The sequence below is a fragment of the Pituophis catenifer genome, unplaced genomic scaffold (genome assembly GCF_029215685.1).
Source record: "Pituophis catenifer annectens isolate HBS135680 unplaced genomic scaffold, rPitCat1.0.hap2 SCAF_11, whole genome shotgun sequence".
In the NCBI taxonomy this organism is placed as follows: Eukaryota; Metazoa; Chordata; class Lepidosauria; order Squamata; family Colubridae; genus Pituophis; species Pituophis catenifer.
In genome coordinates, this window is record NW_027256891.1 from 6,218,529 (window position 1) to 6,244,493 (window position 25,965).

The 25,965-nt window shown below is 45.2% G+C and overlaps 1 protein-coding gene across 1 annotated transcript; it reads right to left on the reverse strand.

Moving 5' to 3' along the window:
* Positions 1–3,317: 3,317 nt before the first annotated feature.
* Positions 3,318–24,708, reverse strand: ZC4H2 (zinc finger C4H2-type containing). The gene is made up of 5 exons (XM_070951957.1): positions 24,656–24,708; positions 17,136–17,307; positions 16,357–16,529; positions 14,997–15,159; positions 3,318–3,856 (listed from the first exon to the last, which is right to left on the reverse strand). Exons 1-5 carry the CDS (start codon positions 24,706–24,708, stop codon positions 3,743–3,745), a joined length of 675 nt encoding a protein of 224 aa, XP_070808058.1. The 3' UTR covers positions 3,318–3,742.
* Positions 24,709–25,965: the final 1,257 nt, after the last annotated feature.

Below are 25,965 nucleotides of genomic sequence, written 5' to 3' on the forward strand. Positions count from 1 at the left end.
CCCCAGGGCAAATGACTGGAGGCATGCCAGCTGAGGAGTTAAGTCAGGGGAGAATCGCCTGAGGAGAAACACCTGAGGAGAATGAAAAGTCAGAGACTAAAAGTCCCATTCCGTATTACTGTTGATGTATGAGGCAACCAAGGGGCTGTCTCTTGAAGAGCCTGAAGCTAAGTAGCCAGGCCCGAAGTCACCCTTGGGTCTCCCTCCTCCTAGTCCAACATCCCTCTATATACTCTACAGGCTGCCTCCTTCTTTATTCCTGACCTCAAGCAATTGGGGAACCCACTTGATGAGCTCAGGCAGAGAAACCAACCTCAAGAGAGTCCCCATCTGTTCCGGTATCCCTCTTACAGCTGGGGGAGAACCTGCTGGACTCTCCCTAGCCCAGGTGCTAGGGAGCAATTGCCTAATGTAGTGGAGAAGGTGCTTGCAGAGGTCCAGGGTGAACAAGGGCATCTCCTCTTTCAGACCCAAGAATAGGCAACCTTTTAATGGCAAAGGGTTGATGTGCCATTTTGCTGGGAAACACTGATAATGTCTAAAGTCAACCTTAGGAACTCTTCCAAACATAAATCAGTCAGTCAAGAAAAGTAGTCTCTGAGGGTGGGGGACACAGCTACCTTCTCTGGGTCTAGGCTGCTTCATTTTGATGACCTGCATTGGGAGGGTGAGATCTGATAGCCTCTAGACAACCTTCTGAGTTTAGAACATGGGTCTCCAATTCTAACTTTGGCAACTTTTAAACTGAAGAATTCAGTTGCCAAGGCTGGAGACCTTAGCGTATTTTTTATGAGTATGGAGTTCCTTCAGTGTGAAAGACAAGTTATTATTTATTTAGTTTATGATGAGAACTTGACAGAAGAAAGGTAAACATATATACACAATGCACGTAATTATATACAAAACTTCTATGCAGTATGGCGGGGGCCTCATAACTGAATATCCAATTCTGCCGTTGCTTGTGCAGATGTAGGGAATGCATGTTGTGGGCAATCTTGCACAATATGTTTAATATCAATACCACAATCATAACGAGGGGAATCTTTCCATCCCCACTAATACAGGGAAGAGGTACTTCTTCCAGTATCACACCTAATTCTGTTCAATTCCGACCAGACAAAGCGAGGCAGGTCAAAACCAGGTGGTTTGATAGAGGGATACATGAATGGCCAGGCCTTCCTTTCTCTGGGCATTCTCGGGGTTAAACAGGTAGATGTTAAGTGAAAAACTGTTTTCCAAGCTGGCCTAGGGATTTCAATGTTGTGATGGGCTGTGCATTGTCCTGGTGAATAGGGAGGGCCTTGTTCAGCATCCTTGTCCATAGCCTTGTTGTCTTCTAATGTGGGGCGGTATGATATTGCTTAGTACTGATAACCAGTGCACAGGGGTGGGATGCAACATGGCAGAGATACCGATTGTCTGGTAGAGTTGGAAATCGAGCGTTTGAGTGTGGATACTCTTAAGCTACACACTGGCACAATATTCAGCTGTGGAATACACCAAAGCCAAGGCTGTTGTTCGCATCAATTCCCCACAGGATAGTCCAGCCAGTCTGTTCGGTAAATTGTTGCTGCTTTTCAATTTTGCAGCTGTTTTTTCCATGTGTTGCCACATCTGTTAGTGATCTGTCCAGTATTATCCCCAGATACTTCGGAGAATTATTGTAGAATACGGTCCGTAACTTCACTGAAGGCTGGTAATTTGCGTACCTATTGCTGAGGTGGAATGTGGCTATTTCTGTTTTTGTTAGGCTTGGTTGGAGGGGCTATTTTTTAAATCTGATTTCTAGAGATCTTGAGAACGGATGTCCTCTGCATCACTGAAATTGGTTCCTTGGACTGCAAGATTGATATCATCAGCATAAGTAAACTTCCAAGAAAGTTTGCGACAGATCATGGATCTTCAAATTAAAAAAAGCAGGGGATAGCACTGATATTGTAGTAATCCATTATTCAACTTATGATATCTACTTCTATTGAATTCTGTGAAAATTTGAAATAACCTCTTACTCAACATCTTGTCAAGGCAATGGTGTTATGACAAAGTACAGGTAGTCCTCCAATTACGACCACAATTGAGCCCAAAATTTATGTTGTTAAGTGAGACATTTGTTAAGTTTGCCCCATTTTGCAACTTTTCTTGCCACAGTTGTTAAGTGAATCACTACAGTTGATAAATTAGTAACCTGGTTGTTAAGGGAATCTGGCTTCCCCATTGCTTTTGCTTGTCAGAAGGTCACAAAAAGTGATCACATGATCCTGGGACACAGAAAAGGTCATAAATATCAACCAGTTGCCAAGAATCTGAATCACATGATCATGGGTATGCTGCAAAGGTTGTAACTATGAAAAATGGTCATAAGTACATTTTTCAGTGCTGTTGTAATTTTGAACATTCACTAAATGACCTGTTGTAAATTGAGGACTATCTGTATAACCTTAATTAATTTGAGGAAAAGTCCTTCTCTCCAGATAGTCTTGTAGGCCCCCGAGAAGTCAAGAAAAACAGAGACCTTTTTCATTTTCCTTTGGAATCTGTCCTCCAGGTAAGAAGTTAGGGCAAGGACCTGATTGGTGCAAGCACCTTTGGGACGAAATCCAGCTTGTTCTACCTGGATTACAGATTCTACTGCTAGGGCTATTCTGTTTAGCACAAGTCTTTCTAAAAGTTTGTAGGTGACACAGAGATGAACAACTGGTCTGTAAATTTGGAGAAGGTTTGGATCCTTCCCTGGTTTCAAAATTGCAATAATGTTGGTCTTCTTGTATATAGGAGGCTCTCATGCTGTGTATAGATAGCATGGAACTAAAAAAGGAGGCAAGCCATAATTTAATCGGTGGTCCACAGTTCTTCAGTAGTTCTGGGTAACAGAACTTCAGTAGTTCTGTCCAGTTGTGTCTGCTTCTAGGGGGCGAAGCTCATCTCTGTTTCTTAGGAAACCAGCAATGTTTGCAGACACTTCCTTGGTCATGTGACCAGTATGGCTATATGCCAAAGGTGCACAAAACACTGTTATCTTCCCACCGAAGTGGAATCTATCTTCAGACTTGCATTTGCAGGCTTTTGAACTTCTAGATGGGCAGGAGCTGGAGTAAAGAACGGGAGCTCACCCCATCACAAGGCGCTTGGGTCTCGAACCCAGGCTGTAAGCTCAGCTTCTTCAACCGTTGAGTTATCGCGCCTCCTTTAGTTATACCTAGGCACAAAACCAAGTAATACCTAAGCACAAAACCAAGTAAACATTACACATCCTGACATCTGTATGAAAAGACTCTTGAGCATTGGAGACTGAATGGAAAAGTAGAGTCTCGGTACAAAAATACTGTCCTGATAAAAAAATAAGCAGGTCATGGAAACAATGGGCCTTTGATCAGTTGAGGTCCATTTGCTACTTAAGCACATGCTGTTAAAGAGGAGACAAGCCACCCATTGTGTTCTCTGCACAAAATGTCCTTTGCCAACAGGATGGCATAGCCCCTGTGGGTGTGCAGGGTTCAAAAGTAGCACCGTCTACTCTTCACGTCTCCACCAAAAGCAGCCTCTTCCCATAATTGCTGAAAACCAGCATCACTCAACCAACTGCACAAGGGTGCTGACACGTTAAACGGAACAAAAGCTTACGTTATACTCAGGTTTCACACGCCTACAAATGTAGACCATCTGGACGGGTCTACCACATAAAGAGGAAAAGGTCTTTTGGTCTGGGGTGGGGGTGGCTGGACAAAACGGTTCTATGATGTTTTCATTCATCTTGCTTCCTCTTGGGTTTCTTTGGATTACGTGATCGGCTTTTGGCTTTGCAGAGAGGACAGATGGGAGCGTTCCGGTGGATCTGTTGGTGGCAGGAGAGACATGCCTAGAGAGAAGAACAAAGTTGATCTGTTAGGATTGGAAAGATAGGAGAGACTGTGACCCTCTTGTCTGGACTGGTTTTTCCCAACAGGACTATAGGAACCAGAATTCCTAGAACAGGATTCTCTAAACTTGGCAACTTTAAAACTTGTGGACTTCCAAGTCCCAGAATTCCCCACCAGCATAGTTGGCTGAGGAATTCTAGGACTTGAAGTCCACAAGCCTTAAACTTACCAAGTTTAGAGATCCTTTCAGTGGGATGGCAGAGATGCTCAGCTTGGGAAGACTGACCCAGACTGGGATCATACAAAATTTTGGTGGTCTGTGGAGAAATTTTCATATTTTTGCATTTTTGCAGGTGGTACAATATGGAAAAAGGAGTGCAGCCCTTGCCATCCAGAATGAATGGTGCTGTTGTGGCGGTGGGGGAGGGGGTGTCACAAGCGGGAAGGAACGGCATTTGTGATGGCTGGAAGTTACGGGAACGAAGTTTCCCCACCAAAGTTTCCCACACCACTTCAGGAAGAGCTCCTCGAGAGACGAGAGCTTGCAGGGGGCCGATCTGGCATCCGCAATGGAGAGCAAAATCCAGCTGCTCCCTGGACCAGATGCCATTTACTGCTATGAGTCCCAAGCAGCAGGAAACAAGGGCTGCCTTGCGCCGCAAATATACCAAGGTGGAATCCTGATGCCGCACTTACAGTAGAGAGAAGAAGCTGGATTTTGCTCTCCATTGCAGACACCAGATCGGCCTCCTGCAAGCTCTCGTCTCTCGAGGAGCCCGACCAAAGTTTCCACCGCCGCTTCAGGGAGCGCTCCTCGAGAGACAAGAGCTTGCAGGGAGCCGATCTGGCATCCGCAATGGAGAGCAAAATCTGGCTGCTCCCTGGACCAGATGCCATTTACCGCTCCGAGTCCCAAGCGGCAGTAAACGAGGGCTGCCTTGTGCCATCGGCTGGCGCAAATATACTAAGACGAATGCTCTTCCGGCCCTTGAATGAGAATGAGAGAGAGAGATTGGGGGAGGGGGAAAGTGAGAGAAAGGGGGGGAGAGAGAAAGAGAGAATGACAGAGAGTGGGGAGAGAGAGAGAAAGAGGGGGGAGAAAGAGAGAATGAGAAAGAAAGAGTGGGAGAGAGAGAGAAAGAAAGAATGAGAGGGGGGAGAGAGTGAGAGAAAGAGGGGGGAGAGAGAAAGAGAGAATGAGAGAGACAGAGTGGGGAGAGAGAGAGAAAGAGGGGGAGAAAGAGAGGGAGAATGAGAATGTGGGAGAGAGAGAGAAAGAGGGGAGAGAGAAAGAGAATGAGAAAGAGAGGGGGAGAGAGAGAGAAAGAGAATGAGAGAGACAGTAGGGGAGAGAGAGAGAGAAGGGGGGAGAGAGAAAGAGAATGAGAGAGAGAGTGGGGGAGAGAGAGAGAAAAAGAGAGAAAGAGTGGGAGAGAGAGAGAAAGAGAGAATGAGAAAGAGAGGGGGAGAAAGAGACAATGAGAGAATGAGAGAGAGTGGGGGAGACAGAGAGAGGGGCAAGAGAGAAAGAGAATGAGAGAAAGAGTGGGAGAGAGAGAAAGAGAGGGGGAATGAGAGAGAAAGAGAATGAGAGGAAGAAAGAGGGGGAATGAGAGAGAAAGAGAAAATGAGAGAGAAAGAGTGGGAGAGAGAGAAAGAGAGAGGAAGAGAGAGAGTGTGGGGGAGAGAGAGGGGAGAGAAAGAGAATGAGAGAAAAAGTGGGAGAGAGAGTGAGAGAGAAAGAGAGGAGGAGAGTGCCTGAAGGACCCCATTCTGTCACTGGGAGTCCAGGTGCTTCAGCAAGCGGCGCGCTGGATTCATATTAGTGGTCCGCGAAATTTAAAATTATGAACTTGGTGGTCCCTGAAGTCCAAAAGGTTGGGGACCCCTGGACTAAACCATTAATGTGGATTATTCTCTTGACAAACACTCTTTTCCAACAACCCAGGAGACGACTCTACACATGGACATCACCAGACGGTCAATACAGAAATCAGATTGACTATGTGCTCTGCAGCCAAAGATGGAGAAGCTCTATGCAATCAGTAAAAACAAGACCAGGAACTGATTGTGGCTCAGATCATGAGCTTCTCGTTGCAAAATTTAGGCTTAAATTGAAGGAAGTAGGGAAAAGCTCTAGGCCACCCAGATATGAACTAAATCATATCCCAGATGAATATAGAGTAGAGGTGACAAATAGATTTAAGGAATTAGATCTTATAGACAGAGTGCCTGAAGAACTATGGATGGAGGTTCACAACATTGTACAACAGGTAGTAACTAAAACCATCCCAAAGAAAAAGAAACCCAAGAAAGCAAAATGGCTGTCTGAGGAAGCTTTGCAAATAGCTGATGAAAGAAGGGAAGCGAAAGGCAAGGGAGAAACAGAAAGATAGCCCCAATTGAATGAAGAATTCCAGAGAAATAGCTAGAAGATAAGCATATTCTGATAAGAATACCTTCTTAAATGAACAGTGCAAAAAAATAGAAGAAAACAATAGAATAGGGAGGACCAGAGATCTCTTCAAGAAAATTGGAGATATGAAGGGAACGTTTCATGCAAAGATGGGCATGATAAAGGACAAAATGGCAGGGACCTAACAGAGGCAGAAGAGATTAAGAGGAGGTGGCAAAATTACACAGAAGAACTATACAAGAATGAGCTCAACGTCCCTGATAACCACGATGGGTGGTCACTGACCTCAAGCCAGACATCCTAGAATGTGAATGCAAATGGGCCTTAGGAAATCTGAGCAACAACAAAGCTAGTGGAGGTGACAGTATTCCAGTTGAGCTATTCAAAATCTTAAAAGACGATGAAGTAAAAGTGCTACGCTCAATTTGCCAGCAAATTTGGAAAACTCAAAAGTGGCCACAGGATTGGAAAAGGTCAGTTTATATTCCAATTCCAAAGAAAGGCAATACCAAAGAATGTTCGAACTATCACACCATTGCACTCATTTCACATGCTAGTAAAGTTAAAATCTTACAAGCTAGGCTCCAGCAGTATGTGGATTGAGAATGGGTGGTCCTACCTGATACACCCTTTTTCAGCAGAAATGAGAGACTCCAGGCATGGGTATCACTGTCTTCTGGCTCTATGGACTGAGTTCAATCTTAAAGAGACGCACATGCTCCCAGATTCAACGATGTCCCACGAGGTTTCCAGGATACTGCACCTGCAATGACACCCCAAGGACACCTCCAAGACCAGACCCCCAAATCAGGGTGGGGCTGGAGTTTCTCGTTCCTGCCAGAAAAGGGTGTATCAGGTAGGACCAACACCCATTTTTCAGCTAAGAACTCGAGACTCCAGGCATGAGACTTACCAAAGCCAACAGTCCTCAAGGGTGGGAAGAAGTCTGGTCCTCCAATCTGGGTGTCTCCAACACATGTTGCAGAACCCTCCGTCCAAATGCAGCCTCTGCTGAGGCATAAGCATCAATCTGGTAGTGTCGGATGAACGGGGAGGGAGATGACCACGTCGCCGCTCTGCAGATCTCTTCCACTGATGCTCTAGTTGCCCAGGCTGGTAGCACTGGTAGCCGTACTGTGAGTCGAATGAGCAGTTATCCCCCTGGGCCGAGGCAGTGACTGAGCTTCATAAGCTCTGGCGATGGTAGCCCTGATCGATCTGCCCATTGCTGAGCTGGTAAGCTTCAGCCCCATCATAGCTGGCAAGAAGGATACAAATAAGGCCTCCGATCTCCTAAATGACCTTGTCTTCTTAATGTAAATCTTTAATGCTAGTCTCACATCCAGCTTATGCCAGAGCTTTTCCCTGGAGTGAGATGGATTCGGGCAAAAATCTGGAAGTACCAATTCTTGTGCCCGATGGAACCACAAATTAATTTTGGTTATGAAGGCCGGATCTAAACATAGAACAACTCTATCCGCATGAAAGATACACAAGTCTTCCCTCACAGAGAGGGCCGCAAGCTCTGAAATGGGTCTGGCCGATGTAATAGCTACAAGGAAAAGAGTCTTATATGTTAAGAAACTGAGGTGGACCTGCCTAAGCGGTGCAAAAGACAAGGCCTGTAACACCTTCTGGAGATCCCAGGTGGGATAACGGTGTACCACCGCTGGTCTCAAGTTAGTCGCCCCCCCCCAAGGAAAATCCTTACATCAGGATGTTGAGCAACAGAAATTCTCCTCCCACATGATAACACTGAAGCTAAAGCAGCCACTTGCCTACGAAGGGTTGCTGGTGATAACCCTTTTTCCAACCCAGTTTGCAGAAACTCCAGAAGCTGCTGCACTGTTGGCTTGGTCGCCTGAATCCTCCGCCCCGAGCATGACAAACAGAATGTTCACCAGGTGGAGTTATAAATGTGTGCCGTCGACGGGCGCCTGGCAGCCTGCATAGTCTCTATCACGCTTGTGGTGAAATTTCTCCCTTCAAGCAATCGCCGCTCAACCTCCACACGCTTAAGTAAAGCCATTGCGGATCTGGGTGACAAACGGGTCCCTGAGAGAGGCAGACCCTGTCGGGCGGGATCTTCCAGGGCGATGCAACCGATAGACTCACCAGATCCACAAACCACGGTCGCCGTGGCCAATGAGGAGCTACCAGGATGAGCTCTGCCCTGAAGTGAAGAATACGACTGATTACCTTCGGAAACAGTGTCAGAGGGGGAAAGGCATATAATAGGCCCTCGGGCCAAGGGCAATGAAGGGCGCCTACTCCTTCCGCTCCCTGACACGGGAATCAAGCGAAAAACCGGGGTAGCTGGGCATTCGTCTATGAGGTGAAGAGGTTGATAGTCGGCTGACCGAAACGTTTCACAATCTCCTGGAATAATGTCGGGTCCAGCCCCCATTCCGACTGATCTAAGGCCTTCCTGCTTAGCCAATCCACCCACGTGTTGTCCTGTCCGGCCAAATGTTCCGTTTTGATGGACCTCAAATTTTGCTTCACCCAATGACAGAGCCTCTCTGCCTCCTTCATGAGAGTCTGGGATCGTGTACCCCCCTGCCTGTTTACATGGGCTTTTACTGTAATGTTGTCTGACATAAGGAGTACATGGTGGTTCAAGAGGTAGGGACTGAAGTGCCTGAGTGCCAAGCATGCCACCCTCAGCTCTAGCCAATTGATGCACTTCCGTGCCTCCGCCCGTGACCAAACACCCTGCCCCATCTGATGCTGGCAATGAGCCCCCCATCCTACTAAACTGGCATCTGTGGTCACTGTGACTCTCTCCTGTTCTAGGAAGTAACATCCCTGTGACAGCCGTCTGGACATCCACCAGCTTAGGGATGCTCTGACCAACCCCAGAATCCTGACCTTGTTGCCCTTCCTGACTTCTGAAACGGTAACATGAACCATTGCAGAGGCCTGGTGTGAAACCTCACCCATGGCACAATCTCTATGCACGAAATCATCTTGCCTAACAGGGTGGAGAGCTGTGCTAAAGTCACTCTGGGTGCAGCCATCACCCATTTGGTCAAACTCTTGATGTCCTCCAACCTGTCTGGAGACAGGAACTGAATGGTGTCTATAACTGCCCCTAGGTGAATGAGGCGATTTGTTGGGAGAAAATGGCTCTTCTCTATATTTATAGAGAAACCGTGAGCCTGTAGACATTGGACCGTGATATTCAGATCTGACTCCGCCCGAGCTAGAGATGTTGACTGCACCAAAATGTCGTCCAGGTAAGCCTGGAGATGAATCGGCTTGGACCTGAGTACCTCCCCCAATGCCGCCAGGATCTTTGTGAAGACCCTGGGAGCAGAGGCTAGGCCGAATGGAAGCGCTCGGTATTGGAGGTGTCTGCTGTCGTAATAAAACCTCAGGTACTGTCTGTACTCCTGATGAATCGGAATGTGCAGATATGCATCTGTGAGGTCGATGGAGGTCAAGAAGTCCCCGCTCCGAACATTTGCCAAAATTGACCAGAGGGAGTGCATCTTGAACCTCCGATACCTCAAGAACTTGTTTAGGCCCTTCAGGTTTAGAATTGGTCGAAATTCCCCCGAGGGTTTTTGTATGACAAACAGCATTGAGTAATAACCCTTCCCCTGTTCTGATAAGGGGACGGGCTCCACTGCTGCTATGTCTATCAGATGCTGAATGGCTGTTTCCATACACCTTCTCTTTGTTACATCTCTTGACTTTGGGCAACAGACAAAAACTCTTGGGGGAACCGCAAGAAATGAGCTAGACCTGAAGTGATGGTCTCCCTTACCCATGCATCTGTGATGGATTTCTCCCACTGGTCTGCAAAAAGGCCCAGCCGGCCACCAATGGGAGCTTCGAGCCTCCAGTCAACGGGATCTGTGAAAGGAACGCGAATTCCCTCCATGAAAGGAACGCTTGGGCTGACCTGCTCTGTTCCTATCTGATTGTCCCATCCCCGACTGATGGAACTGCCCTGCTTGAATGCCCTGGCCTTGGTAAAGCCGTCTCTGACCTTTATAGAAACCTGCTCCCCCATATGGATGAAAATAAGACCTCCGATCCTGTGAAGTAGATCGGGTGTCCGCCTTTCGTGATAAAGCTGGAAGAACCTTCTTCCTGTCCTTTGGTTCAGATAAAAGGGGATCTAAAGCTGACCCAAATAACTTGGACCCTTTAAAAGGAACAGAGGCCAAGCGCCATCTACACTTGGAATCTGCCTGCCAAGTTTTTAACCATAAGAGTTTCCTAGCCACCACCGTAGAAGCAATGGCTCACGCTCCAAATTTTGCTGAATGTAGAGTGGCATCAGCTGTATACTCCGCTGCTGCCACTATCTTGAAATTCTGATGAGCTCTGAGATCTGAAACTGGTACCCTGTTCTGCATCTGTTTAAGCCACAACAGCGATGCCCTGGTGAAGAAGGACGCTGCCGTGGCTACTTTGATTCCCCAGGCCGCCACCTGGTGAGCCCTCTTAAGAGCCTGCTCTAACTTACGGTCATCCAGTTTTAGCACCTCTTCTGGTTCGGCTAAGGTAGCTGAGGAAGAGGACAATGCTAGCACCGATTCATCCACATCTGGGATATGCAGGAGCTCCGTGAGAACAGGTGTGGTGTTATAAAATCTCCTTTCATAAGAAGAGGAGCTGGTATGAGTTCCTGGTGAATCCTACTGTTTTTTAATCATATCTAGAAACATCTGGGGAGCTGGTATAATATCAGTTTCTGCAACTGGTTCTGAAAACAGTAAATCTGCTGGATCCTGTTCTGATCTAACCCCTGTCTCTTCCGAAGTACTCTGCTTTGTGGTGACCTTAGCCTTCATGAGCAAAGCCTTAAAAAGATGTGGTCGAAACAACCCCTTGAATACAGGCTGTTCCGGTAAGAGACCTTCTTCCTCAGAAAATTCCTGATCCCACTGCTCAGAAACACCTGCTAATGAGCTCCCTGACTCTGAAGAGGAAACCTCAGATTCCCATTTTGGCTGTGACCTAGCTGGTCTCTGTTCAACAGAACTCTGTGGCTTAACCACCTCCACATTCTTTCGCTGTGATCTTTAGGACCAGCTGCAAAGCCCCGCTGCACTGCCTCAGCAATCCATTGCTGCACAATCGCAGGCATCTCAACTTCCTGTCCAGCGGCCTGACCCTCTGGTTGAGGTGGCACCGCAGGTGAAGAAGATAGACTCTGTTCCTGTTCCCCTACCTGCTCTCTTTCCAAAGGTGGAGGAGATAATTCTCTAGACACTAACAAACTGGTAGAAGGCCCTGGTTCTGCTAAATCAGAATCTTGAGCAGGCTGTGGACTATCTAAATGTCTACGCTTTGCTGCTGCCTTTTGACTCTTTGCCAGTTGCTGTTCTAAAGCATCATATAAACTCTTCTCTGCCCTTTCCTGCGCTCTTGATGGGCGCGTGAGAGCCATAGTCTTGGCCTTGATCTTTGCTGCTGCACTCTGACTGCCAGACTTAGACCCATGGCCACTATTAGTGCTGCAGGTAGATCTTCTGTGAGACTCTCCACTGCTCTCCATACTGTGTCCAGAAAAACACCTTAAATCTCTATTCCACCAGTATTACAAGGAATAATCCTCAACTGCAGAATAGATGAAACAGCCTCACTTGATCTGATGAAAAACAATCCTTTGAGGCAAAATACGTAGATTAGAAGTGGAGCTGAAGTAAGAAATCAGTCTAGTTCTCCAGTTCAAAAGAGGGGGAAAAAGACCTGTGCAGACTACACACCACTGCACTATGGCCCTCCCCTCCCTGGTCAGCAAACTGTGACCAGGCCTCCTCTTCACCTCAGGGGAATAGAACCCGGGTCCGGACTCCTTTGTGCGTCCCTGAGGGCTTAAGATGCACTAGAGGGCCGAGAACCTGAACCCTATGGCAGCTGCTGCTCCGTGCCTTTAAAAATAGGGGAAAACAAAATGGCCGCCGCATCCGGCGGCCTCCTCAGCCTTCTTTGGCACCAAAATGCCCAAAGTCCTCTAAACGGTGCTTCCACCCCCCTCCTTACAGCCTTGGAGGGTAGGTGGTAAGGGCACAAGGCAGTAATAGCTGAATCCCGACGTCCACTGCCTGATCAGAGCCCACACGCAGCTCGGCACTTCACAAAATGGCGGCCGTTTCTTCTAGCCGCCAAACAGCTGAGATCCCCCAGCCTAGCACTCTTCAAACCTAGGCAACAAAAATAAATTTAAGGCTGGGCATGGATGCAGCAAGGGCTCCTCAGCCAAGGAACCCCCCTCCCACAACGATCTTTCTTCAGCACGTGCACCCGATAGTCGCTGCCACCAAATCGCACTGCCGTGACTCTGAAAAACTCTTTAAAACTCAAGTTACACACACAAAGGAAAAGAAAAACCAAAACAAAAAATATATAAATCAGAAACATTATCCCTTAAGTTTAAACTAAATTTAAACTAGAGAGAACTCTAAATCCTTCCAACTGAGCTCAGGACTGAGTTGAATCTGGGAGTGTGTGCAAAGGAGGGTGTCTCTTTAAGATTGAACTCAGTCCATAGAGCCAGAAGACAGAATGATATCCATGCCTGGAGTCTCGAGTTCCTAGCTGGAAAACTATCAGAAGTTCAGGCAGGATTTCAAAGAGGTAGAGGAACTAGAGATCAAATTGCCAAGATATGCTGGATCATGGAGAAAGTTAGGGAGTTCCAGAAAAACATCTACTTCTGCTTCATTGACTATGTTAAGCCTTTGATTGTGTGGATCACAACAAATTGTGGCAAGTTCTTAAAGAGATGGGAGTATCAGACCATCTTATTTGTCTCTTGAGAAACCTATATGCAGGCCAAGAAGCAACAGTGAGAACTGGACATGGATCCACCGATTGGTTCAAAATTGGGAAAGGAGTCCGGCAAGGCTGTATACTGTCGCCCTGCCTATTTAACTTATATGCAGAGCACATCATGAAAAAGGCGGGGCTAGATGAATCAAAAGTTGGAATTAAGATTGCCGGGAGAAATATCAACAACCTCATATATGCAGATGACACCACTCTAATGGCAGAAAGTGAAGAGGTATTAAAGAGCCTCTTAATGCAGATGAAGAAGGAGAGTGCAAAAGTTGGCTTGAAACTCAACATTAAGAAAACTAAGATCATAGCATCCAGCCCTCTGAATTTGTGGCAAATAAATGGGGAAGAAATGGAGGTAGTGACAGATTTTATTTTCCTGGGCTCGAAGATCACCACAGATGGGGACTGCAGCCAAGAAATTAAAAGATGTTTGCTCCTTGGGAAGAAAGCTATGGCAAATCTAGACAGCATACTAAAAAGCAGAGACATCACCCTGCCAACAAAAGTGTGTATAGTCAAGGCTATGGTGTTCCCAGTTGCAATGTATGGCTGTGAATGTTGGACCATAAGAAAGGCTGAGCACCAAAGAATTGAGGCCTTTGAACTAAGCGATCAAACCAGTCATTCCTAGAGGAGATCAACCCTGACTGTTCTTTAGAAGGCCAGATCCTGAAGATGAAACTCAAATACTTTGGCCACCTAATGAGAAGGACTCACTGGAGAAGAAGAGCCTGCAGTACAGTGGACTAAAACACTGTTATTAACATCTGCTGCTTGCAATTACTGCAAGTTCAAATCTCACCAGGCTCAAAGTTGACTCAGCCTTCCATCCTTTCAAAGGTAGGTGAAATGAGGACCCAGATTGTGGGGGCAATAAGCTGACTTTGTATAAACATACAAAAGTATGAAGGCTATTGCTTAACGCATTGTAAGCCGCCCTGAGTCTCCGGAGAAGGGCGGCATATAAATCTAATTTTAAAAAAAATGGACTCCAGAGGATGGTAGAGGACAGGAAAGCCTGGAGGAACGTTGTCCATGGGGTCACGATGGGTTGGACACTCCTTCGCAACTAACAACAACAACAAAATTAGAGAACTAGTTGATTAGGAAACTTTAGCTATGTAGTCTTGGTGTTCTCTGAGTCTGGTTGATTGGTTGTAGAAGTTTTATTACCCAACTAGGTAACATCATCAGTGCTAGTGAGGGTGGGGTTTGCTCCATGCATAGGAGCATAATTGTTTGGGTTCAGACCATATTCATTTAAGTGGAATTTCTTTACATGATCTGAAATATTTCTTCCTAGTTGTTCACCAACTGGACTGAGTTACTTTTTATAAGATAAGATGGCAACTGGCTTGCCTTCTGTCTTTTGATCCCTTCCCTTCCCTTCCCTTCCTCTTCCCTTCCCTCCCTTCCCTTCCCTGGACTACTTCTCCCCACAATCTACCTATGAAAAATGTTCCTATATCATGGTTCCTGAATTCAGAGGTATGAGTATTAGTAAAAATATGACCCCGTGAAAAATCCAAGATCACAGAGAAAAGAAACACAGAACATTCATGATTCAAGAGGGAGAAACTCATTGTCTGATGCTCCAGACAATCAGACCTGATTGTCTAAGAACCTGAAGTTCAAGGAAAATAAAAGGTTGCTCTAGTTGAAATGGCTGGTTGCAGTCTCAATCTGGGGGTTCATGGGAAAAAGGAAACCTCATGTCTAATTTTACAACTGAATCATCTATATTGGTGTTTTTCAATCTGGGTTACTCGAAGAAGTATGGACTTCAACTCCCAGAATTCCCCAGCCAACCATGATGGCCGGAGAATTCTGGGAGCTGAAGTCCACACATCCTCAAGTGGCCAAGGTTGAAAAACAGTGATCTATATACAACAATTTTTAACACTGAGTTTGTGCCTACTTACCTTCATAGGAGGTGGCTGTTGTCTGAAAGTGGCCGTCTGTCTCGTATCCTGTTTCCGGGCCACCTGCAGCTGTTGAGCTGCTGCAGCCGCTGCAGCCAACGATTCTGGGATTGGAGGTTCCTGTGGCTCTGTCTGCCATTCGGCTTTCTGCTTTTCAAAGTAACTAGACAGATCATAAAGCCAAAAAAATAAATAAAAATCAATTAGGGCTGAAAGATTTAGAAACCAACCAGCTCTTTCATTTCACTTCTATTTTTGGAGAGCAAATGGAATAAGCTATCTCTAGAACAGTGATGGCGAACCTTTTAGAGACCGAGTGCCCAAACTGCAACCCAAAACACACTTATTTATCGCAAAGTGCCAACACAGCAATTTAATTTGAATAATGAGGATTTACTACCTAAAGTAATGATAAACAAGGCAGAGTTCAGATAATTGTTCTAAGAAAAACGTGATAAATGCACTTTTATGCCCCTTCATTTTTTATCTGCTTTTGAAATATTACATTTAGGAACAATAAAAAAAAACTTTTGTAATATCATTTCTCTTTCCCTCCTCTCTTTCCCCCGCTCTTTCCTTCCCTCTCTCTTTCCCTCCCCCATCTCTCTGTCCCATCCATCCTTCCATCCATCCATCCGTGCTCTCCTGCCCAGCTTCACGTGTTGTGTGAATCCAACAACTTGGGCTGTGGAGGGGGAATGGAGGCTGACAGGCAAAGCCAAGTGTTAGAGATCCACACAAAATAAGGCAACCCCAACCTGAATCCTGTTTGGGAGACACACACCCCTCCTTTCCTCTCCCCCTCGGCAGGGGCCCAGGCTGCCTGAGTGCAGCTCCCTCCTCAAAGGCGACCAGCAAGCAAACAAACGTGGTGCTTCGGCTGGGAGAGATGCGCGAGCTGAATGTTTGGAGCCATGCTCAGCGGAGTTTGCAAGCCAGCTTGGCGGGGCTTCTCAGCGGGGAGGAAAACCCCGGCCTGTTTGGTTCACTTCAACGCAGGGTGGGAACGCAGAAGGCGGAGGAAATCCGTGCCTCTTGGTGTTCGGCCCTCAAAGATTCCTTTAAGGCCGTGATGGCGAACCTACGGCATGCGTGCCACAGGTGGCATGCATAGCCATATGAGTGGGCACACCAGCTCAGCTCCGCGCATGCATGCACCGACCAGCTGATTTTTGGGCCTTCTGGGCCCACCAGAAGTAGGGAAACAGGCTGTTTCCTGGCTCCAATAGTACCAATAGTTTATTGGTACTCCCAATATACTATTTAATGCATCCATGGACCTCTTCACTTTCCCTTCCTTACTTCTACCAGACCCAGAAATGGACTTTAGAACATTAAGGTAAGTGGCTCCTCAACTTACTCAAGAGAGAGTTTTTCTTCCTCTTCGCACAAATCAGGCAACCTTTGCAAACCCAAAGTCATTCTCAGAGCATCCACATGTTCTTTGAGAGGCTTGTATTCCTCATGGAGACGGCGTGTTGATTCCAGGAGCTTGTTCAGGTCATTCTCGGACTGTTTGATTGTGTTCTCCATCTGGAAGAGAAGCAGGAGATCCAGTCTTTGAGCAGATATCTCCCTCGTAGCTTAATGACTGGTCCAGTGGTGGGTTCTAAATTTTTTTATTACCGGTTCTGTGGGTGTGGCTAGGTGGGGGTGTGTGTAACTGATTGGGTGTGGCCAACGTGACATCACTCACACACATACACATATGACCCCAAGCCATGCCCACCGAAAAGGTGGCTAAAATCTTTGGGACTTTCCAGCCCCATATCCAGGTCGGGACATGGTGAAGTGGTGACGGTCGTCTTGGCTTTCCCTCCATTGCCCTTCCTAGCTGAAAAGTGCCCTTTCTCGCCTCTGACAGGCCTTCCCCATGATTGCAGCCGGAGCAACCCATTACGCCGGCTCAGGGCAGCAGATTCAGCTGTAACCCAGATGAGCTGAGGAACTGCGGGGAGCTTCCTGCATGTTGCACCCCCCTCCTAGCCTTTAATACCAACCATTTGCTGCAAGACAGGGCTTTAGATCCTCAAGCGTTTTCCCCTTTGCCCACTGATGCAAACCCTCCATAAGGTCCCCTCTGACTGTATCAGCGTCCAGAAAGTTTCAATTGGAATCTCTTCCTGTCCCTCCACTTACAACATTGATGTCAGCATGGATGAGTCTCAGTTCCTCCACGTGGGCCATCTTTTCCTGCAGCAAGAGATCCATCTCCTGCTTGTACTCCTTCAGGTGCCTCTCCTCGGATTCCAGAGCCTCAAATTCTGCTTTCAAGCGAGCTTTGATCTTTTCCATCTGTAGCGTTTTATTTCTAGGTGTGGGGGAAGGGAGAAATGGAGAACATAGAGAAGCTGGGTGACATTTTCAGGGTCGCCAGAAGCAGCGGTGAAATCCGGCTGGATCTATCCGGCCCGCGTGAACCGGTAGCACCGGTGGCAGGAGGCTCCCCCCACCCACCAGGACGTCATTATGTCCCATTTTTTACCCTCTTTGCTACTGGTTTGGGAATATGAGCGCAGAAGAGGCGCGAGTGCTCACACTCCCAAACCAGTAGCAAAGGTAGGTGCATTTCACTACTGGCCAGAAAGTATTTGATTGTACCTCACTGCAAACAGAAGAATCTGGCAATGAGAGAGAAATGGAAGCTTCCAAACCACGAGGTCTGTAGGGTATGGTTGCGGTGTCAGGATGGTCATTGCGATGATGGACTAAAGCTCTACATATTTGCAACCTATCATGTTGACTGTCTATGGAGATTCTCAGTCATCCAGGTCATGGTTGGCCCAAAGGTGCTGTTTTCCAAAAGGCGCCTAGATTTTCTTGGTTTTCTTTGAAGATGTTTCACTCCTCATCCAAGAAACTTCTGGCCGAATGGTGGAAAATGGAAGGATTTATATGGAGTCAGAACTGAAGAAGCTTCTTGGATGAGAAGCGAAATGTCTTCAAAGAAAACCAAGACAGTCTAATTGCCTCTTGAAAAAGAGGCATCTTTGGGACAAACATGTTGACTGTTTTAGCCACATCCTGGTCAGCTCATGATTGCTGGCATTTTGTAGCTTGGATTTTGTGCAAAAGCAGCACAAATGAGGTATATCCATTAAGGTACAATTAAACCATCCATGGTTTAGAGCAGGGATCTTCAAATGGTGAGCCTCAGCCGCCTTTTGGGCCTGCCTCTTGGCTTCTGTGGGGCCTCCGGGTGCCTGCCACACGCTCGCCCTCCCCTCCGCCTTGGGCCCCGAATCTAGCCCGCGCCTGGGGGATGTGTAGCCCAGAGCAGCGCTCTTTCCTGAGCAGTGGCAAATTAAGGTTCACTGGTGCCCTAAGCACTGACAAATCTTGATGCCCCCCTCCTTTGTTTTTTTTTTTTACAAATCTTTATTGGGTTTTATTTCTTTCTCAACTTTGTGGTGCCCCCTTTGGGCCTGGTGCCCTAAGCACATGCTTAGTCTGCTTAATGGTTAATACACCACTGTCCCTGAGGGCCACCTGCTTGCTCACCTGCTGGCCGAACTGGTCTGGAAACAGTGTGTCACCTTGTGCCTGTCCTAGGCTTCCTCCAGCCCAGCCGCCGGCTTCTTGTCATGAGCAGACAAGAGGGGAACCGCAGTGCTGGGCTCCCGCGGCTGCGAGTGCCAAGGCATAACTAGAATTGGAAGAAAAGGCTGCGCGGCTGTGGCGGAAAGAACCGGAGCAACACCAATTTGCACCTCACTCCAATTGGCACGGTGGGCTTTTTTTTTTTTCTTAACCACTTTTTCATCTATAGGGATCTCTTCGCTTTTCCAATTTTGTGCAAATACAATTCTAGCTGCAGTTATTACATGGATAATCAAATATACAGCTTCTTTACTATAAATTGATTTATTGATTATTGATTTATTAAAAAATATTAGAATGTGCAGAAATGAATAGGTTAACACTTACAATTCAAGAAAAAGAAGAATCCGATTATTATAATATATGGGAGTTATTTTATCAATGGTTAGTGAATAAATATGAAAGCTATGCATTGTAAAAATAGATAAGTAAAGAAGAGAAATGTTAGGTTTATGATATTTTATCACTATCATTATTATTTAGTATTAGTATAAGAATGAATGTAAGAAATGAATATGGTGGTAAGTTTAATTGTTAAGACACAAAGAATTTTATACTCAGAGGATACACTGTTTAACGTAAAATGGAATGCTTGTATTAAAAGAAAATTTTTAAAAATTATTTAAAAAACCAAAACAACTGGCGTGGTGGGCTCAGTTACCAGCGAGAGCAGCTGCCACCTCTCTCGTGCCTTCTTGTCCAAGCTGCTAGGTGTTGCTCCGGTTCTTTCCGCCACAGCTGCGCAGCCTTTTTTTCCAATTCTAGCTATGCCTTGGCACTCGCAGCAGCGGGAGCCCAGCACTGTGGCTCCCCTTGCTCCAACCAGGAGCCTCTGCTCGCATCAAGAAGCCGGCAGCAGGAGGCCAAGGACAGGTACAAGATGACATGCCACTTCCTGGCCAGTTTGGGCAGGGATTGGAGAGCCGCGCGGGGACGGCTCGCCTGAAAGAACTACAGCAGAGCCTTGCAGCTTTTATCTGCCGGCTGACCCTGGGTAAAGCCCCTTCTCTTCCTCCTCCTCTCCCTTTCTCCTTTCTGCACTGTCCTGTATTTCCAAACACCCGGGCTGAACTGGGCAACAATTCCCAGGGAGGCGCCCCGACCAAGGAGGCTTAGGCTGTATCCCATGGCTTACATAAACCACTTCCGCCCCTTTCAAAATGGCCACCCGGCCACTTCCCTCAGGCATCCAGGATCAGTGAGCAGCTCTCCTGAGAACCAGGGGAGGGGAGGCAGGTGCATCAGCGGAAGAGATGGGCTTTGGTTGCTCATTCTGCTGCAACCCTGAGTGACTGGCCTCAGCTGCAGCTCATGGGCGCTCTGTCTGCTGGGGGATCGGAGGCAGCAAAGTGCCACTTTCCGCTAGCCCTGCGTCCCTGGGCAGAGCTCCAGGTAGAAGGGCTTGCTTTGGCCCTGGGCTGGAGTGATGAGGAGGTAATGGTGATGGCATGAAGGGAAGCCACGCGACCGGAGGCCCAGCTGCCGCAGCCTGCAATAAAATCACCATCTTCGGCGCCACTGGCATGATGGGCCTGGCCACCCTGGCGGCCACTCAACAACTACCTGGTGGTGGGTGAGGCAGGGCAGGGTGTATCAGCCTGGGGGGGGGGATAGGACAAGCTTGGGACCTGCAAAGGGGCATGCCATCCCCCCTGCTGCAAAAGAATGCACTCAAGACGTGGCTGCTTCCCCGGAGAAGCGGTGCAGTGGCTGACAATTGCAAAGGGGGTGGGGAGTACCGAAGGATCAGCTCCTTGCATTGTGGCTGCTACAATGAATATGAGAAGTCCAGCCAATGTTTTGAGCGCGGTTAACATCTCCAGCCCAAAGAGCTTAGGCCACCCTGTTACCATAACCAGCCCTTTGTTCATGACTTCTCCATGACACTCACCACACCTGTCAATTTACCAACTCCAGTTACTGCTCCAGTGAACATCACACATCCAGTTACTATCACCTCACCAATGAATCTCCCAACAACAATGACATTAGCTGGTCCTTTAAATATAGCCATGGGACCTATGGAAAGCATGCCTTTCCTTCCCCAGGCATTGCCAACCTCTCCCTCCTGATAAAAAAAAAACCTAGAGCAAAAACTTCATGCAGTATTAAAAAGAATAGAAAAGGGGGCTGCTATGTATTGTTTAATGGACTGCTAAATTGGCCATGCCCCCTTCACATGACCACCTAGCCATGCCCACCCCATCCGGTCCGCCCCCCAACAATCTGAGGGACCATGAGTTGGCCCTCTGTTTAAAAAGTTTGAAGACAAAAAAAACTTTTAAAAAAAACTTTAAAAGGTGTCCTGATGAGGAAACCAGTGGCTAATTGGCACTTGGGAATTTTAATGGAGGGAGAAGAAGAAAGGGGAAGTTAAAGTACTAAAGCCCAGAAAAGAAAATTTTATATTTGGATTTAAAATTGGATTTGGAGAAATTAAAACTAATACAAGGAAAAGAAACCCGAGGGAAAGTACTTTTCAATGAAGATTTGAAATAATTTTGACAGTTTTGAAATCTGAAGGAAGAACAAAGAGGAGGTTAAAATATTAAAGCCCAAGAAAGGAAATTTTACAATTGGATTTAAAACTGAACTTGGAGAAATTAAAAACAATAAAAGGAAAAGAAATTTGAGAGAAAGTATTTTCTATGTGGATTTAAAACACTTTTGCAAGCTGGACATTTTGTTGTTTTGAGAATTGTGGATTGGAGAGAGACATCTGCTGGTGGAAAGAAAGCACTACAATGACCAGCTTTAAAACTGAAAGAAATAACAAGTGACCTTGATCACTACAAGAGCTGTGAGAAATTTTAAGGAGTATTTGTTTCTACTTAAACTGATTGGTCTCTACTTCTAAAGGAAATGGAAAACCATAAAGCTTTAAATTGAGTTGGACAAACATTTGTACTGGATATTATCTGGAAATAAAAAAGAGACTATATGGACTTAAATCTTAATTAAATATAAGTTAAAATATCAATACTTTTTTAAATTGACAATATGGAGTCTTGGATGTGTGAGGAATTAATTCAGATGCTTAAAAATGTGCCCGAATCAATAAAGGGCAATAAAAAGTTAGAAACTTTGTTAGAACACATTAAACAGGAAAAAGAGAATATAAACGAGAAGCAAGAAAATAAATTAAAGGAATTGATGGTAAAAAGTTAAATGATTACACTGGGATTTACAGTGGCAAAAAAAGAATGGATGGGGGAATATTTTCCAAAAAAGAATCAATCAAAAGGAAGAGAAGGAAATGGGAAAAGATTAGGTAAAAGCTGGGGGCGAATTAGGTGAGTAATAGACTCAAAAATTAGAGAAAGCATTCAGGAGAAAAGATATAATAAATATAAAAAGAAAAAAAAAGAAAAAGAAGAAGACAAGAGAATGGGAAGAAGGGAGAAAATTATTAAGAAATGGAATTCTGGAGAAACCAAGAGAAAATGGTTAAAAGGGGAAGAATAGTGGAAAGGAGGAAGGGAAATAAGGTATATATTAGCAGAGCTAAGGGAACTGTATTAACATTAATAATTGTGAATGTAAAAAGTAAATATGATGATGTATATTGTGTATTATAAAATGAACAGCAGATGAAATATGAAGTGGTAATTTGGTTCAATTATGAAAACAACTGAAATCAAGAGATAAAATTGAAATGTAAAAAGTGTAATGGGATTTTGAAATAATATGTTATAAATGATGAAATAAAATAATTAATTGATGCTATTAAGAAGAAATTAGGAATTAAGGGCAGATAGTGATATTTATTATGTAATTAGAAGAGATTAAGATAAGATGTGGAAAGTCAATTAAGTTATAGGGTTTCAAAGTAAAAATTGAATAAGATGAAGTACATTGTTTATAGCTAAAAATGTGATGGAGATTTTGAGAAATATACTTTATAAATGGAGAAATAATTAATTGAAGTAATGCTAAGAAATTAGGATTTGAAGGGCGGATGGTGATCTTTTTTATATACTATGTATTAAGAAGAGATTAAGATAAGATAAAAAAGTAGGGAAAAAGAATATCATGGCAGAAATTGAAATATGTAAATTGTATTTGGAAAAAACAAAAAAGAAGATTGGAATAGATCATAAAAATCAATATATAACTATGTTATAAGTTGTATAAGATGTGATCTGGTCAATACTCTTTTCATAAAATATGTAATATGTAAAAGAAAAATTTAATAAAACTTGTTTAAAAAAATGTTGCTACCAGTATGCGCAATCCAGTCCGAACCGGTCAAATTTCACCCCTGGATTTGCTCCTTTTTAATATCTGCCTTTATTTTAGAAAACTGGATTTTCCATTTTACTCATAAAATGGAGTAAGTTCATTTAGCAACAGTTTTGCTTAGCAAAACTCTCTGTTAAGCAAGTTATACCCCATTTTATGACCTTTCTTACCTTTCTTTATTATAAGTGAATCACTGCAGTTGTTAAATTATTAACATCGCTTTTAAGTGAATCTGGCTTCCCCATTGACTTTGCTTGTCAGACGGTCACAACAGATGATCACATAACCCGGGGACACAGCAGCCATCATAAATATGAATCAGTTGCCAAGCATTCAAATTTTGATCATATGATTATGGGGATGCTACAATGGTTGTAAGTGTGAAAAATTGTCATAAGTCACACTTTGCAGTGCCATTGTAACTTTGAACGGTCACTAAATGAGCTGTTGTAAGTCAAGGACAACCTGTAATTGGACATAGTAAATGACTAAACTCACATCTTGTCCATCCATGCATTAAGAGGTTCTCTTTCCCTTTGGAAACTGATTACCCCAAGATCCATGCCTACAAACTTCAGTCACAAATGGAGGGCCAAACCACAACAATACAGGTAGTCCTCTACTTACAACAATCCGTTTAGTGACTGCTTCAAGTTACATTGGTGCTGAAGAAAAATGACATATGACAATCTTTTACATTTACGACCATTGCAGCATCCCCATGGTTACGTTATCAAAATTCTGACACTTGGGAACTGATTCATATTTATGATCGTTGCAGTGTCCTGCGGTCATGTGATCACTTTTTGCGTCCTTTTGATAAATAAAGCCAATGGGGAAACCAGATTCACTTAACAACTGTGTTACTAATTTCACAACTTTAGTGATTCCCTTAACAATTGTGGCAGGAAAGGTCATAAAACGGGGCAAAACTCACTTAACAAATGTCTCTCTTAGCAATAGAAATTTTGGGCTCCATTGAGGTCGTATGTGGAGGACTACCTGTACAAATTCCTTATCAAGCTTCAAATGACCCAAAGCCTCCTTCCACAACTCCAACGTGTTCTTTGACAACTTTGGAATGGATCTGTTCCCTGCCTGTTTTTCCCAGCAGCTCTTTGCCAGGGGCATTAAGCTCAGCACCTTCCCTGCTCTGTTCACAAACAGCCCCCCTTGTCTATGGAGATTCTCAGTCATCCAGGTCATGGTTGTCCCAAAGTTGCTTTTTCTAAAAGGCAACTGGATTTTCTTGTTTGGCTTGAAGACATTTCGCTTCTCATCCAAGAAGCTTCTTTTGTTCTGACCGAATGGAAATTATATTATATTCTCCACCATTCAGTCAGAACGGAAGAAGCTTCTTGGATGAGAAGCAAGACATCTTCAAAGAAAACAAGGAAGTCCAGTTGCCTCTTGGGACACAGCCCCCTTGATTAGCTTGAACCACGTTAGCTCCGAGTCTCTGGAAGATCTTCAAGGTTCCTTCCAACCCTATGATTGTATGAAACCCAGCCGGGGCAGTTCGCTCAATGGGTTGCGAGTCCCCCGAAAACTGGATTCTTCCGAGAAAAGAGAATTTGCAGCTGAGTATGTTTTGTGCAAAATCAGCCGGCGTGTGAACGGTGGGAATGGGAAATCCAGGTGTATTCCTGGGGAAGGAGGAAGAAGAGACCCTCGGCTGGCTAGAAGTAGCCTCTCCCCCCCACCCCCACCCCCCGCGGTCCTTTCCCTTGCATAAACACGCCCCTGTGAAAATGGGACCAAAGGGGAGGGGGCGAAGCGATGCATCTTTATGCAACCCCCTCTCTGCACCCCCTTACCTGATCTCTTTGATGCTTTCGAGTTTGCACATGATCTCCTGCTCATCACCCATTCTGCTGCACTCACAATGCGAGCCCCTCGCGAGGAAGATGCAAAACCCCGGCGGGGAAAAGCGAAGAAGGAGGGAAGGGGGAGATGCCAAGACAATGGACCTCGATGCACCGCCCGCGTCGGGCTCCTGGGCTCGGACTGCAGCTGCGGAGAGCAAAACCTCTCGGGACTTGCAGTTCCAGCCACTGTAGCCCTCCAGGCTCCCGCGGGCAGTCGGGACTACATGTCCCGCCATGCAAAGCGCGTAGCTCCTGCCAGTTGTCTTCCGGCAACTATTTCTTTCTTTCTTTCTTTTTTTAATTTTGCATCTGTCCTGTTTCATTTTGCAGTTGTGCAGGTCGTTGCAGGAAGGGAAGAAGCTTTTCCCAAGCAGAGGCGAAGGAGAGAGAAAAAAAAATTAGCATGCCGACCTCCTTTGCTTTTGCAACTCAAATGAGCACAGTGTCTCTCAATCTTGGGCTAAATTAAGACATCTAAATTAAGACATAGATCTTAACTCTCAGAATTCATGAGTAGCTGGGAACTTCTGGGAGTTGAAGTCCACACATCTTAAAATTATCAAGATTCACCTAAACGTCCTTTTCTCCAAAAGGCAAGTGGACTTTTTTGGTTTTTCTTTGAAAACATTTTGCTTCTCATCCAAGAAACTTCTTCAGTTCTAACTGACTGGTGGGGAATGAAAGGATTTATATTCTTTGCAGTCATCTCCACCAACCTCAGAGTGCTAACAGATGATTGCAAAGAATATAAATCCTTTCATTCCCCCCAGTCAGAACTGAAGAAGCTTCTTGAGTGAGAAGCAAAATATTTTCAAAGAAAAACCAAAAAAGTCCAGTTGCCTTTTGGAAAAAAGAACCTTTGGCACAACCATGAGCTGGATGATTGAGAAGCTCCATAGACATTGCCAAAATTGGGTAACACTAGTGTAACTGAAAGAATAGTCCTTTAGATCTAATAAGAAAATAATTGCATGAGTGTCTGTAAATAATAAATCCATACTGAGAGCAAATCAGCTAGAATGTATTCCATAGTTGCCACCAAGCACAAGGAAACTGGAATAGGTTCTAGCTGATTTGCTCTCAGAATGGATTTATTATTTACAGACACTCATGCAATTGTTTTCTTATTAGATTTGGGGTTCCAGCAACGGTGCTATGGTTGTTATCCTGGTAAAAGGGAGATAAAGAAGTAAATGTTTAGTCACAGAATGCAGTAATTTGGATTTTTCACTTGGGGAAGCTGAACCCAAGAAATGCTC

Bases quoted from the DNA above. Each gene is read 5' to 3' on its own strand.
- ZC4H2 (XM_070951957.1), bottom strand. From the start codon at position 24,708: ATGGGTGATGAGCAGGAGATCATGTGCAAACTCGAAAGCATCAAAGAG. The intron at 17,308-24,655 runs GTAAGGGGGTGC...CCCCACACCTAG, and splicing joins GAAAGCATCAAAGAGATCAG to AAATAAAACGCTACAGATGG. The intron at 15,160-16,356 runs GTAAGTTGAGGA...TGATCTGTCTAG, and splicing joins GAAGAAAAACTCTCTCTTGA to TTACTTTGAAAAGCAGAAAG.